This window comes from Brachycentrus maculatus, unplaced genomic scaffold, assembly GCF_059751285.1.
Source record: "Brachycentrus maculatus isolate JH-2025_06_01 unplaced genomic scaffold, ASM5975128v1 h1tg000386l, whole genome shotgun sequence".
NCBI lineage: Eukaryota > Metazoa > Arthropoda > Insecta > Trichoptera > Brachycentridae > Brachycentrus > Brachycentrus maculatus.
Genome location: NW_028281135.1, coordinates 267,538 through 282,126, shown reverse-complemented (window position 1 = coordinate 282,126; position 14,589 = coordinate 267,538). Strand labels below are relative to the sequence as shown.

Genomic DNA, 14,589 nt, shown 5'->3' with positions numbered 1-14,589 from the left:
TGCTAGGATAGACAAATTAGTCCTTTTTGCGTATTTGTGATGCAATGTGATCGGAACCTTCTGCATTCTGATCATTGATGAATAATCATTCATCAAGTTAATAAATATTATCTAAACCATAGTTTTGCAAAAAATTTCATTCTGTAAACCACTTTTTTGTTTATTTTTTGTAGACCCCTGTTTGCTTACTATTGAATTTTCCTTCACTTTAAAAAAAAAGTTTTTCATAAAAAATGGCGTTGCAAATATAATTTATTGCTTTTGCCAACGTCAAGTTAATTAAATAATATTATTTCACTATAAATTATGTTAAACTTATTATTAACCCTTACTGGTTCAATGTCGAATCTCATTCGACATCCATTTTTTCCTTTTAGATCCCATGTCGGATGTTATTCGACATTTTTTACTTTATTTAAATTCCAAGCTTACATTTTTGTCACTCGTATCTATTACAACAGTATGTGGAGCAGAGGACAAAAGATTTTTTTCCAATTGGAATGTAACTGAGCACCTAGAATTTTTTTTTTTTTAAATTGTGAGACCAGAAAGGGTTATATTATAAATTGATTCCGTTAAATTAAAAAAAAAAAAAAGATTGTAGATAATTAATTGGGTTCCTGCTCGCTAGGATGAGTTGGATATTTGTAGGGAGGGGAATGAGCGGGGCCAAAGATTTAAAAAATGTTGGCATTTGGTCATTTATTGGGCAAACAAAGAATATATGGTTTAGGTCTTCTTCTACAAAACGACATTGAAAGTAGGCGACACACTTATTCTGCAGCCGTTTAGAACGGCTTGAATCCTAAAAAATTCTTTTAAAATAATATTTATAAAACAGAATTTTAAAAAATATATATTATTGAAAAATAAGAACACGGAGTTACGGATCAGTTTCTTTATTCATAATAATTGATTACAGTATTGAACATTATAATAAAATTACCTTGATCTATTATGTACAATTTAATTCACTAATATAAATTCTAACTTAAGGACGTAACGGAACCATAGTACTTTGTACAACAAAATGATCAACAGACTGAAAAATATTTAAAAACAATATCAGTCAATAAAATATGAAATGTAATACTTAAAAAAAAAATCTATAGCCTCTATTTACACAATATTTTAGATTAAGAAAATTATGATTATAGGTGTCTCAACTTCATATAAAGTATGTATACTTTTTTATGCGAAAGAAGATGGAAGTCTGACCATTCCAGGGCTTACATACTGACATTTGTCTTTATACACTTGTGTAATGTCTGCTCATTATTGAACGTCCATATTGGATTAGCAGCAGCGGTGGTTGGAGCGCTACCTGCAGCGCAGTCAAGGGATAACTGGAGAAGAGTCATTGCTTCCACAAGGGTCACAACTCTGAGTAATGAAGACTAGTCTAGACTAGTTTAGACGGAGAATAAAGAAAATTTGTATAAATTTTTTAAAAATGTATATTTGCACTGTCGTTAGATTCATTTTGTATATTAATTGTTATTTTAATAGATTTGGAATTTCATCTGACAGTAGCGTTTTCAGTTTAGAAATTTGTGAAGTATGTATATAGCTTATTCTAATTGAACATGGGTGAGATTCATTCCGAACTAGTTCACGTATATTTATTAGGAGAGAGAGTTTGAAATAACGTTTCCATTTTCATGTATTTATATTTTAACCAGTTTATTATTGACGTCTTTTTATTATTGATTAATTTATCAGATACTAGACAAATTATTTTATATGTTAAAACTCATTTATATTTAAATTGTAAATGAAAACACTTGGTTTTTACAACTTGAGTTATATTTATTTTAACGACTTGTTTAGGAAGCTACAGATTCTGAATATAAACATTCATATTAGTTAGTTTATATTCAGACCCGAATATGGAAGCATCTGTAGCTTGCGAAACTATTTGATAACATAAATATAGCTCAAATAGTAAAAAACAAGTGTTTTCATATACAATTTCATCATGTCTTACAGAAAAGTGAATGGGGAAACAATAAATATTATTTATATCTGCTGAGATTATAATCAACATCAGAAATCACTGATTTCAACAAGCGTATGCTTTAAATGTTGAAGTATATTAAAAATTATAATACGTAATTTGGACTATAAAGATTTCAGGAATAGAATATTAAAGATATCATTACACTTGTCCGAGTTATAATTAATTATACATTCATACAATATACCTTCAATGAAATGATATATTATTGCACATTATACAATATATGTAAGTACAACTTCTTAAATTATTGAGTCAATAATTATATATACATAACATACTACTAGATTTTTAAAAAATCATATGAATATTTGTTTGCTAACAGTTTTTATAATACCGAGTTGTATATTTTTATATTTATTTACAATATAAACAAAAAAATTGGCATAGCCCACGTATGGGTATATGTATAATATTTCATGAGATTGACATATGGAAGATAATAAGATTGGACATATCGCTCAATCCTTTCAACAACGTCATTTATCAAAAATCGTCAATTTTCTGGTGTGTATGTTTTCGGAATGCTCAGAAAATGTACTATATCCCAGCAAAAACGGCATATTTTTAACTTAATATTTACCCGCTACAGGGCAGAAAGTGTTGTTTTTGCATTTTGAAGAAAAGGTATTGTTTTATTATTGTTTTAAATAAACTAAATATTTTTCAAATGGAGAAAAAACATTCAAGTTTTACCTTAAAAGATCTGTTGCACAGTAAGAAGTTCAATAAGTTACTTGATATATATTTTTAATTCATTTTATTGTATTTTTAAACATTAAAAACACTCTCCTGAATAATCAGGTTTTTTGATAGATGACATTGTTGAAAGGAGTGAGCGATATGGAAGTCGATAAGGTTAAAAGTGTGTCAGGACAGTTACTTGTGGCATTCCACCCTTCCCGTTTACTCTAGCAGGAAGAACATTATATCAGTCCTAGTAGATGTATTCATTTTGGACTGTTGAAAAATGCGTTTTTGGAACATTCCGCTTAAAAGAATCTCGGTATATCAAAAGTCTACTTTTATATACCGAGAGTATAAAGTATACAGATCTTCAAAATATAGTTTGTAATAAAATATATACATCATATGGTTACATATGCATTATGCTTCTTATATTTACATTGCACTGAAGATTTCCTAACAATTATTACGTCCATTAAAAATAATCATAATTGAGATTCAGAGAGTATTTTACGTCCGACTTAATTGCCTTATAATATTCAATAAGTAATATTTACAATAAGTATTTAACTACTATCAAAAGTAAATGATTAGTCTCTATATTTAAGTAACTACACACTTAAATTCTTCACTAATATGGAATAAAGATTTACTTAACATAATTCATTTAATTGATTTTTAATATCACTGGTGGGAAAGTAAATAAGACGCTTAATATTTAGTTAAGGTTGGATAAAATACATTATCCCAACAATATTTCAGAAATCCAAAGATAATTACGTTTGAAAATTAAAATGGTCAAATAAACTATGTTTTACGTAATGTTTAATGAGATTTTTTTTAGTGTCATTTTTTGAATTTGTATATATATTCATGAAATGGTATACCAGATCAAATATTGCACAATGGATTTTGTTACCACGTAATACAGATTGATTGTACTAACTTTTGTCAGTACTTAAAAGTAAGATCATCCATTAAGGCTCAAATCACCATACAAACTCGTATATTTAAAATACTATAGTCCATCCAAATACACAAAACAGCAAAGCAAAATGTGTCATATTTATGTCATTATATTGTTTCCAGATTACTTTTAAATTAATTACAATGTCATGTTTTGAGCATAATACATTGTTCTTTGTACTATGGATCGAAAAAGACACCATAGCGACTAAATGACTTTTTTCGAATGCGGTTGATTTATATTAACTTCTAAGTTAGTGATCAATTTACTAGTTAATTAATTGTGCGTAATATGATTTTATGATGACGCCATCAGTTTAGCTGCTTGAATAACATTATGCTGATGATGATACCCGCTGATTTCTGCTCCAGAATTAATGGAACTGATGTTTGATCCAATCGCTCCGAAACCGTGTTGTAACGGAGGACTGAAATGGTATTGTGAGTTTGAAACACCATTTCCTCCGTGGTAATGATGTAAAGATGAATTACCTCCGTAGTTCTGATTCTCATAGCCCGATATTGAGTTTGGCTCGCTCTTTATCGGAGGAGAGTTGAACATGGATGGTGAGTTTGACAGGAAGTTTTGGCTGTGAGAGGAGGGTGTCAATGTGGTGTGGGCAGACTGTAGCGAGTGGTGGTGTGATTGTGATTGAGTGTGGTGGGATGGTTGGTGGGTGTGGCTGGATTGGGAAGTGGATAGAAGAGGAGTCTGCCCGAGATAAGGGCGCTGGTTTGAAGAACTTGACATCTTGGCTTGAGATTCGGCTGCGGAATGATGAGAGTGGGAGTGGTTGTTACTTCCGGAGTTTGAAGTAAGTGGGACGGGTGTTTGACCTATCGGCTGCTTTGAATCTGTAAAAAAAAAACAAGATTATTGTTTTTAATGTAATAGGTACATACATACAATTTGTTTCCAATTTTTTACAGAGTTTGGAATTAAAATTATAAGTGCCTCAACTTGAGACGAAGCTTCTATCATTTTTATACTAAAGAAGATGAATTATGAGCATCCCAGAGCTTACAACCCAGCATTTGGATGGCTTAAGTGATCACTTTATACACTTAGGAAACATTCACCATTCTGCTCATTATTGAACATCCACTTTGCAGCAAATTTTGAAAGATGTTTATATGCATTGTTATTGGACACCTTTTGTATGTTAGTTGTAATTTTTATACATTTGGGATTGTGTCTTACAATGGCGCCTTCAGTTGAGAAATTTGTGAAGTACATACCTTACTTTATTTGAAGATTGTTGCGATTATTTTTTTTAATTATTTCACTTTTATTTGTAGGAGATAATTCAGTTGAGAATTTCAGGCCAACTGGAGCTCTTAGTACAAAGGTATTTTTCTCTCTAATAAATCTCTTCTTTATGAGATGCAGAAATCGATACTTTATATAATGAACGGTAAGTGTAAGGAGTGTTTGCTTTGATGTTTTCAAATTTACCAATTGAAGCCCACAAATAAAATCATTAATACACATGTAATTGAAATATCAAACACATTGTCATCTTCATTATTTGCCAAACTAGATTTTTTGTTCGGGTAGTAAATTTTTCTGTTACCTTCACCACCCGGAGATCCAGGTTCCTCCTTTTTAGCGCCATCTTCCGATCCATTTCCTCCCGATGACTTCTTGGGTTTCCTCTTCCTGGTTTGTATGCCGTCTTTCCTCATCGCCAAAGGTCGATTGACTCCGTGCAGCTTGAAGTACAAGCCGCAAGCGTTGCACACCGGCTCCCCGTCGTTGTTGCGGCGCCACAGAGTGGTTGTCCGAGTGCCGCAGTTTGTGCAACACAGGCCGAGTCGACGAGTCGCTGTCTGAAATATTGTTATAATTTATTTATTTCAAAACATATTACATACATAAGTCATATCGCCGTCGTACAGGAGAAAGTGACCAACTACCAAAACGTAAAATGTTCGAGAGGGTCATTTAAGTCACTTTTGCTTGGCAAGAAAATAAACACCAATGCAGTTAGCCATTTTTAACAAATCAATATACTGTACTTCCAAGTACTTTACTATCCTTTGGGATTTTTTTCACGGCAATATTAAGCTAGTAAGATATCAAATAGTCAATGATCACGTTCTTGCAAAAAATGCACTTGGTCACTTTGTCCTGTATGACTAAGATTTATACATATAATATTTCCGAAATATTATTATTATTAATGTTATTTGTTAAAAGTATTAAAAAAAGGAAGTATAAACAAGCAGAAAGGACTTTATGTAACACTACAAGTCAAAGAATATGAATTCCACAAATAAATGTTAGTTTGTTTGTCAACAAGTTGAATCGAAAATGAGTTAACTTTTTTATTTAAAATATTAACTTTAATTGAATTAAAAACTGTTACAATATGATTTCAGAATAAAGTTTGTGTATGCTATCTATTGGTAAATATTGTAACTACAAATTAACGTTTCATAACGTATTCCATTGATGTATAGATGTCACTAATGCATGCAAGTTATCTACTGACACAAAGATGGCAGTAATGCATGCAATTAGAATAATGGTTTGCGTCAAGGCTATTTTCCAGTAAGAAACGTGCTCGTGTATAATGGCTCGTATCTGAGATAACTCAATTTAATGTCAAGAGATGTCATTAGTGTACATTTTAAGTTCATTTTTTTTAAACTGCAATTTTATTCTGATTGCATTATTTCGTTATGCTCGCTGTGATAACTTACCCTTTAACCGTAATTTCGACATTATTATAAGAGTAAATGTACGTCCGCCTCCGTAGTGTAATGGTCAGCACGCTCGGCTACCGTTCTGGAGGTCCCGGGTTCGATTCCCAGAGGGGTTTAATAAATATAAGTGATTTTTTCACTCTAATATTTATTCAATATTACACTGGACTGGTACCTGAAGTGGAGGGCTGATCACCTTTCCTTCATGTGTAATCGATCGAGATAACACTGCGTTTATATGAAGCAGTGCCCTATGCACCATTGGGGTGCGGTAAGGGTTTTATTATATTATAAATGTACGATACAAATAAACATACATATGTATATACGCTGTGGATATCTATCCATGGTGTATGGTGAAAGCACATTTTTATACAGGATAAATTGACCATCAGCTTATGTTACGGGAAAAACCGACATTGTTTTTATCGGAGCTGTTTTTACAATTGTTTGACAGGTGTAGAGGTCCTCACCGAAACGTTACAATTCCATTATAAATGATTTTAAGTGATCAGGAATTCTAGCGTGTAAAATTGTTACGTTTTGGTGCGATTTATTGATTTCACATTGGTTTAACACAGGATTGGTCACGTTTTGTCACAACTTAAATTAAGATTTCGCTAGAATACAGTAAACAGAACAGATTTGCATTTAAAGGATTTTTTGTGCAATATTGGAAATGTAACTTTTTGGTGAGGACCTCCACAGGTGTGGCCCAACAGGACCTCCTGTTTAGAGGGGCCTCGCAAAAGTTCTTGAAAGAGACAACGCTGTTTACTCCAGTGCTTTTCCAACAGCTATCAATGCAAGTAATCAAATGAATGTTGATCTTTTATTTTTTGACATCTCATCAAAGATGAAGAAGAATATGGAAGTCTGGGCATTTACGGGGCTGACGACCGTCATAGGCTGGTTTAACACACGTGTAACATTCACCAATTCTACCCATTATTGACAACCACACTACTCAAATTCTTGGAAGATTTATATAAATGAATCAATTTAGAAACCTTGTTATTGAATCACTAGAACTTCACTAGAGAACATCTATTAGTGAGATGTAAAGAAACTTTTTATCTAGCAGAAACTCTCATATTAGTATGTGAGGTCTGAATCCTGGATTATAATCACACACATGAGAAACGCCAGAAAATACCATTTTCATTTTTATTAGTTAAGCTTATAATTTGACCAGATAATTTATTTACAACATTCAAAAAATAATATGGGAATAGCTCCTGTAATTGGAGATAATTCAGATTTTGTGAGCGTGTATTTGGACACACTCAAAATGTTGTGAATGTTGATCTACTTACAAGTCTCTTGCTGGGCTTGATGAGGGGCCGGTTCATGCCGTTCATCTTGTGGTAGAGGCCGCACGCGTTGCACAGGTAGTGCCCCGTGCCGTCTCTCCTCCACAGCGGGGTGGAGATGGCGCCACAGTTCACGCACTCGCGACCCTCTCCGAAACTGAACTCCATTCCCCCATCTGAAATTGGCAAATCAAATAATATTTTTTTACATTAGGAAACTGATCCTTTATATATAAATATACATATATATATATATATATATATATATATATATATATATATATATATATATATATATATATATATATATATATTTTTTTTACAAAAATACATTTTTGAAATACAAAATAGGTAAATATACAGAACATCTATATATAACGTTTCTACCTCTCTAATAAAGTAGATACTTGTGTTTAGAGAGGGAGTTCGTTTCACATTTATTTTTATTTTTTTTTTATAAACTAAGTAAATTAAAACAATGTAAATTAAAATTAAAAATAAAAAATTAACAAGGTAAATTAAAAATTAAAAATAAACATTCTTTTTGAGTCTAGGAAGGGGTGAGTCTTAAATATTTTTTAATTTTAGTTTTAAAAGTTTGATAATTTTTTATAGATTTTAAGTTTTCCGGAAGTTTATTAAAGTTTTTTTTACCTATGTACGTATAATGGTTTAACGCTGCTGTTGTTTTACATCTGTGCAAAATTAAATTATAGAATATCTAGAGTTACTTTAATTTTGCACTTCAATTGTTTTTTCTTTAAAAGTTTGTAAGATAGCGGCTTTATTAAAAATTTCTTCAATAGTTGGTATATTAAGTTCTTCGAATACTAGTTTTGATGGGTAAGTTCTGGGCTTTTTAAGAATTATTTTTGCAATCTTTTTTTGAATAATAGAGAGTGATTTTAAGTTTGTCTTATAAGCTCCTCCCCAGCCTATAATTCCATACTGCAGAATTGATTGTATTAAAGCATAATAGACTGTTTTTATAAGTTTTAGAGATAAAATATTTCTTAGTCTAATGAATACATAAATAAGTTTCCTAATTCTTTTGACCATAGTGGCTATTTGTACTTTCCACTTCAAATTACTATCAATTATAATGCCTAGGTACTTAATATTATTCGCTTTTTTAATTGTCGAGTATAATTGGGGGCAAGAATGATTAATATTGTCATTTTGATTATGGATTGTGATATTGAAATTTACTGGGAGGTCAAATTGGTTAATGGAAAAGGGTAGAAAAAAAGTTTTTTCACTGTTTAGTGTTAATAAATTACTATGGAACCATTTTATATATATATATATATATATATATATATATATATATATATATATATATATATATATATATATATATATATATATATATATATATATTAATATATATATATATATATATATATATATATATATATATATATATATATATATATATATATATATATATATATATATATATATATATATATATATATATATATATATATATATATATATATATATATATATATATATATATATATATAAAGGGTTTTTATTGAGTAGAAACTTTTTTATTTTACAAGTATTTGCACACTCAAAATGTCGTAAAAATGTTTAAATTCTGGTTTATATTGAAAGGTTAAAAACATCAATAAGAAAAACGATATTAAGAAATAATATTTGCCGCCATGGGCACTTTTGTAATACGGAAAACCATACATAAAAAATGTATTTAAATAAAAAAGATCAAGATTATTTTGTTGTTTTAATAACAGATTTTTCGAAATCCTCTATAAATATTGATGAGTGAACGATATAGGCCTGAAACGATTTTATTCGACAAAAGTGATCAAAAATCCTTGACATTTGCTAATATTTCTGAAACAATAAAATAAGGATATCTTACCATAAGGACTGGTTCTCTGAAAGCCATCGTAAGCACTTCTCCAGGAACTCATCACCATGGCATTCTGTGCCCCATAGAACTGTGGGGTCAATCCGGCACCTAGTCAAATAATTCAATACAATTTAAATCTCTAAAGGTGTTAAACAGGGATGTGTAATGTCACCATAGCTATTTAATCTAACTAACTAACTAAAAATTACGCTGCTTCCCGAAGGGGTAGGAATAGAACTTCGCCTCTTCCGCATTCATGCATCTCTTCATAAATACGCGCTGATTATTCCGACTCCTGACCTGATAACTTACTTTATTAAAATGATATGGTGAGTAATTTATTATAATATTTCAATGAATTTAATATGCGTACATACATATTATACTCAGTATTCTTAACACGTATTAAAATAACTAATTACTTGAGCTCAACTATGTACTACAGGGTGCGCTATATTTACGATGGTATGTAAATATTTAAAAAAAATGTTAAATCAGCTGTTTTCTACATACGAGGTATTTTTTAAATTTAATTTGGCCCTTTACAATTTATTTGAACTAGTTTTAGAATACGATATCATCAAATGGCTGCCTTTATTGCCTAAAGCAAAATGTGCTCTTTTTGCTGCGTTTTCCATCACTTTTTCAAAGAATCGCGACAGCAAAAGTGGAACTGGGCGGGTCATGTGGCACGTATGTCTGAGGACAGATGGACAAAAAAGGTGCTTGACTGAAGGCTTAGAACAGGACGCAGAAACGTTGGTAGGTCCCAGACAAGATAGTCCGATGACATTAGGAATGTGCACAGGAAGAGAGTCGCGTCCAACAGACAACTGTGGAAGTCCAGGAGCCTTTGTTCAATACTGGATACAAGAAGAAGGCTGAAGTAAGTGAGTACCGTAGAACGGGGCTACTTGAACTTTGATGTGTTACTTGAGTCCAGTAAAAAAATATTTAGATCTGTATTTGGTCTACAAAAATGATCGTATTGACACGATTCATTGTTACTCTGACAGGTGACACTTATACGTTCATAATTGTCCAAATTGACCAAACACAGATTTATATTTTTTTTGTACTGGGCTCAAAGTAACACATTAAAGTTCAAGTAGCCCCGTTCTACGGTAAGTAAATTTATTTATTGTTTACATACCGACGTAAAATATAGCGCACCCTGTACTTTTATGAAATAATTTCATCTCGTACTTGTACCATACATTTTTAATTAAAAATAATATATTATATTTATGATAAATAATTCATATTTTGAATATTTGAAGAAGGTACTAACTTTGTGGATCATTGTAATATATTATTTGGATAAATAAAATAACTTTGTTTTTTGATCCACACACTTATAAGTTATAAAACAAACCCTGAAGAGGGCAACAGGTTGTTGCTGAAACTAGTTATAATAAAAGTGAGTGGATCAAAAAACAAAGTTATTTTATTTCTCCAAATGTACATACATACCATAGCTTTCGCTGGTGTGGTGCCAAGGGTTCTGGACAGCGTTCCCTCCGACGAAGTGTCCGTGGCCGTACTGCGAGGGAGCGATCGCTCTAGACGGGGGAACGTAGACCGGGGTCTGAGCAGAACCCCCTCCGCCCATTTGGTAGCCCACTCCCGTCATGTCGCCATACCCTGCTGCCCCGTTGTGAAACATTTCAAGTCACAAAAAAAAACACTTTAATTAAGGAATCGTATCTCGGGAGATACTGTTATTTTAGAATTTTTAACTTTGATTACGAACGAATTATTATTATATTTTTTATAAATGTATTATTTGTTTACTATTATGAATATAAACAATGATAAATCATTGTTATTTTAGAACTTATAACTCAGATTCTAACCAACTGCTATTTTTTTTTATTTGTTAACTGTTATGAATCACAACCATGCTTAAACGTTGTTATTTGATAACTTATAACTTTGTTTACAAACGAATTGTTATTATTTTTATTTCTTAGTGTTATTTGATTACTGTTATGAATGAAAACAGTGAAAAATCACTGTTATTTCAGAACTTTTAACTCCGATTACAAACGAATTGTTATTATTTTTATTTGTCAAGTTTTATTTGCTTTTTTTATGAATGATAACAATGATTAATCTTAAGAAACAGAATTCGCAAAAAACACTTTAATTAATGTGTCGTATCACGGGGTTATTAGAAAACTTTTAACTCTGATCACGAACGAATTGTTATTATTTGTTATTTGTTTAAGCGGTATTTGTTTACTGTTATGAATGAACACAATACGAAATCATTGTAATTATTTCATATCGTGATTATATTTTTACTAGATATTGTTTTAAGAGTTTATTTATACACTATTTAATTATTTTTAAGACGATGTAATAACTTTTACGACGTTGTATGGTTCCGGAATAATTATATCGACTGATTTGGTCGTATGTATGTGGTGTCGGTATCCGTAATAAGTCGTCACACTTCGTGAGTTGATGTCTTGTCACCTTATCTGCGAACAGAACAGAGATTTGATTAGAATAGTCTGAATTATTACATCACTACATATAATACTAATTTTATTAAACAATTAAATTGCTATCGCACTTTTGGCGAAGCGATATTTACGCAAATTTAGATAGTATATCGTTCACTCCTTTCAACTACGTCATATAAAAAAACTTGATTTATCAGGAGATTGTTTTTAAAGTTAAAAAAATATAATTAAATGTTTTCAAAATAAATATCAAGCCACTTATTGAACTTTTTACTATGCAACAGATCTTTTTAGGTAAAACCTGAATGTTTTTTCTCCATTTGAAAAATATTTAGTATATTTAAAAAAATAATGAAACAATACCTTTTCTGCAAAATAAAAAAAAAAACACTTTCTGCCCTGTAGCGGGTAAATATTAAGTTAAAAACATGCCGCTTTACTGGGATACAGTACATTTTCTGGGCACTCCGAAAACATGCACAACTGAAAATTTTTGATAAATGACGTTGTTGAAAAGAGTGAGCGATGTATAATTTTTTAAAATTCATATTTATATTTTTCTTCTGCCTCCAAAATTAGATCTACAGATAAAATCGAGATAAAATTATTTAGATATTGAAAGAAGAGATGAACGTAGAGGTCTGAGAGTAAAATAGCAGTAAATGGGGAAATTTTGGAATAGGTACATGATTTCGTATATTTGGGAATTGAAAGCTGTCCCACCGCATGCCCAGATCTGATACAGAAGCATCTAGGCTTCCTGACAGATCTGCTCTTGCTGAGCATTTTTTTTAAAAACTAAGTTGCGAAATTTATTGAAAATGTGAAACAATATAAAATTGTATCCCGATTTTACTGTGATTTTACATTTAAAAGCTTTCAATATACCTGTCACTGCCAATCTAAATAAATACAAGATTGTAAGTCCATCACCAAAATTTCTAGAAGTTCCCCAGTGTTTATTAGAAGTTCCCCGTATATTTGGAAAGTATTTTTTCTAGGGTCTAAAAGATTAGTTCAGGTATTGAAATCGGCTATAAGGTTTATGTTTTATACTGATACTTCTTAGAGGAGCTGCATTTAATAAAATAAAATAATAGTTATTAAGTTTTCCCAATTTTTACATATTTCCAAAAATTTGGTTTACTCACATTTTTCAAAACAAAGCTTGATAATTCAACGCAGTTGAACGCGAATACGGAATATTTAATTTAATTTTTACATGGTCAATACCACTATTTCTTTAAAAACTATTGCGGCACGTGTTTCGATGCCTTCCACGTCATTTTTTGACACAGATTTTAAGAATTAGTGGTATTTACCAAGTAAAACTTAAATTAAAATTAAATTGATATTATTACAGTGTGACAGCTGAATCAATGAATGAAGAATATGAATGTCGAGGTATTTACAGCAATTACGACCTGTAATAGGCTGGTTTCAGTGATTTGGCTGGTTTGGAAGTTGATAAATAAATTGCCCTCGCTTTTTACCCGATGTGCTTGAATCGATATAAATGCATCCCAATTCGTTACGTTTAATATGATTCTAAAGATAACAATCGGAAAATTTAAAAAATATTGTTTACGGTACAGTTTTTCGTGAAAAAGTCCAATAATAATGTTTTTAAAATAATTATTATCAAATTGGCGTGCGTAAATTATATTTGATGGGGAAAGCATCAATATCTTTTTTGATTAATACAAATGAGTTGATACAACAAAAAAAATCAAGTCAAAAGGTTACAATTGCTTTGATAAAGAAATACGTCATTCTGTCTGAAGAGGTGGATATATATGTACAATAGTATTATCTAAAGCAAAATAAATATAAAAATAAAACACTGGTATTAGACCATGATTTTGAGTTTATTTATATAAACACGAGTACTTTCGAGAACATGTGTAGTTCTTGAAACTAGTCATGTTTACATTAATAACCACAAAAAGTGGTCGTAAAGAAATCTTATTTTGAGTTTATTTATTACAGTAAAATTATACTTCTGCATTTTCCAATATAAGCTTTGCCTACGGAAATTACCTAACTAACTAACAAGTTAATTACAACTTTTCGATACTTAAAAAAATACTAATAATAACGTATTACTCTGCTTAAAATAAAATTTTATATTAGGTACTTATTATATTTTTAATAATAATTTTATAATATTGTATTTATGACGATAATATTACACCTACTACTGTATTTTGCAATATAAGCTTTGACGAACCCTACGGAAAGAACTAAGTATCTAATGAGTTTATTACAATTTTTTGATACTTAGAAAAATATAAATAATATTGTATTACTGTACTTAGAATAATAATATTTTATTATGTACTGTACTTTTAATAATCATATTGTATTACCTTATTTATAATAATGGTATTATATTACTGTATTTTGCAATATAAGCTTTGCCGAACCCTACGGAAATAACACGAGTTGTTATCAGTGAGCGTTATTTAAATTTTGTTAAATTTGTTTTCTTTTTTTTTTAACTTATCCATTATTTATGCTCATTATCAGCAAACTGCTGACTGA

General features: G+C 30.5%; 1 protein-coding gene across 1 annotated transcript; it reads right to left on the bottom strand.

The window, feature by feature from the left end:
- Positions 1-3,538: 3,538 nt before the first annotated feature.
- LOC148303105 (uncharacterized) lies at positions 3,539-12,060 on the bottom strand. Its single transcript, XM_088270441.1, has 5 exons — positions 11,048-12,060; positions 9,584-9,682; positions 7,696-7,868; positions 5,245-5,500; positions 3,539-4,525 (listed from the first exon to the last, which is right to left on the bottom strand). The coding sequence occupies exons 1-5, from the start codon at positions 11,238-11,240 to the stop codon at positions 3,969-3,971; spliced, it is 1,278 nt and encodes a 425-aa protein (XP_088126567.1). The 5' UTR covers positions 11,241-12,060; the 3' UTR covers positions 3,539-3,968.
- Positions 12,061-14,589: the final 2,529 nt, after the last annotated feature.

Excerpts from the sequence above, each read along its gene's own strand:
- LOC148303105 (XM_088270441.1), bottom strand. The coding sequence starts at position 11,240 with ATGTTTCACAACGGGGCAGCAGGGTATGGCGACATGACGGGAGTGGGC. Across the intron at positions 9,683-11,047 it reads CCACACCAGCGAAAGCTATG|GTGCCGGATTGACCCCACAG; the intron begins GTATGTATGTAC and ends TTATTTGACTAG. Across the intron at positions 7,869-9,583 it reads TCAGAGAACCAGTCCTTATG|ATGGGGGAATGGAGTTCAGT; the intron begins GTAAGATATCCT and ends TGCCAATTTCAG.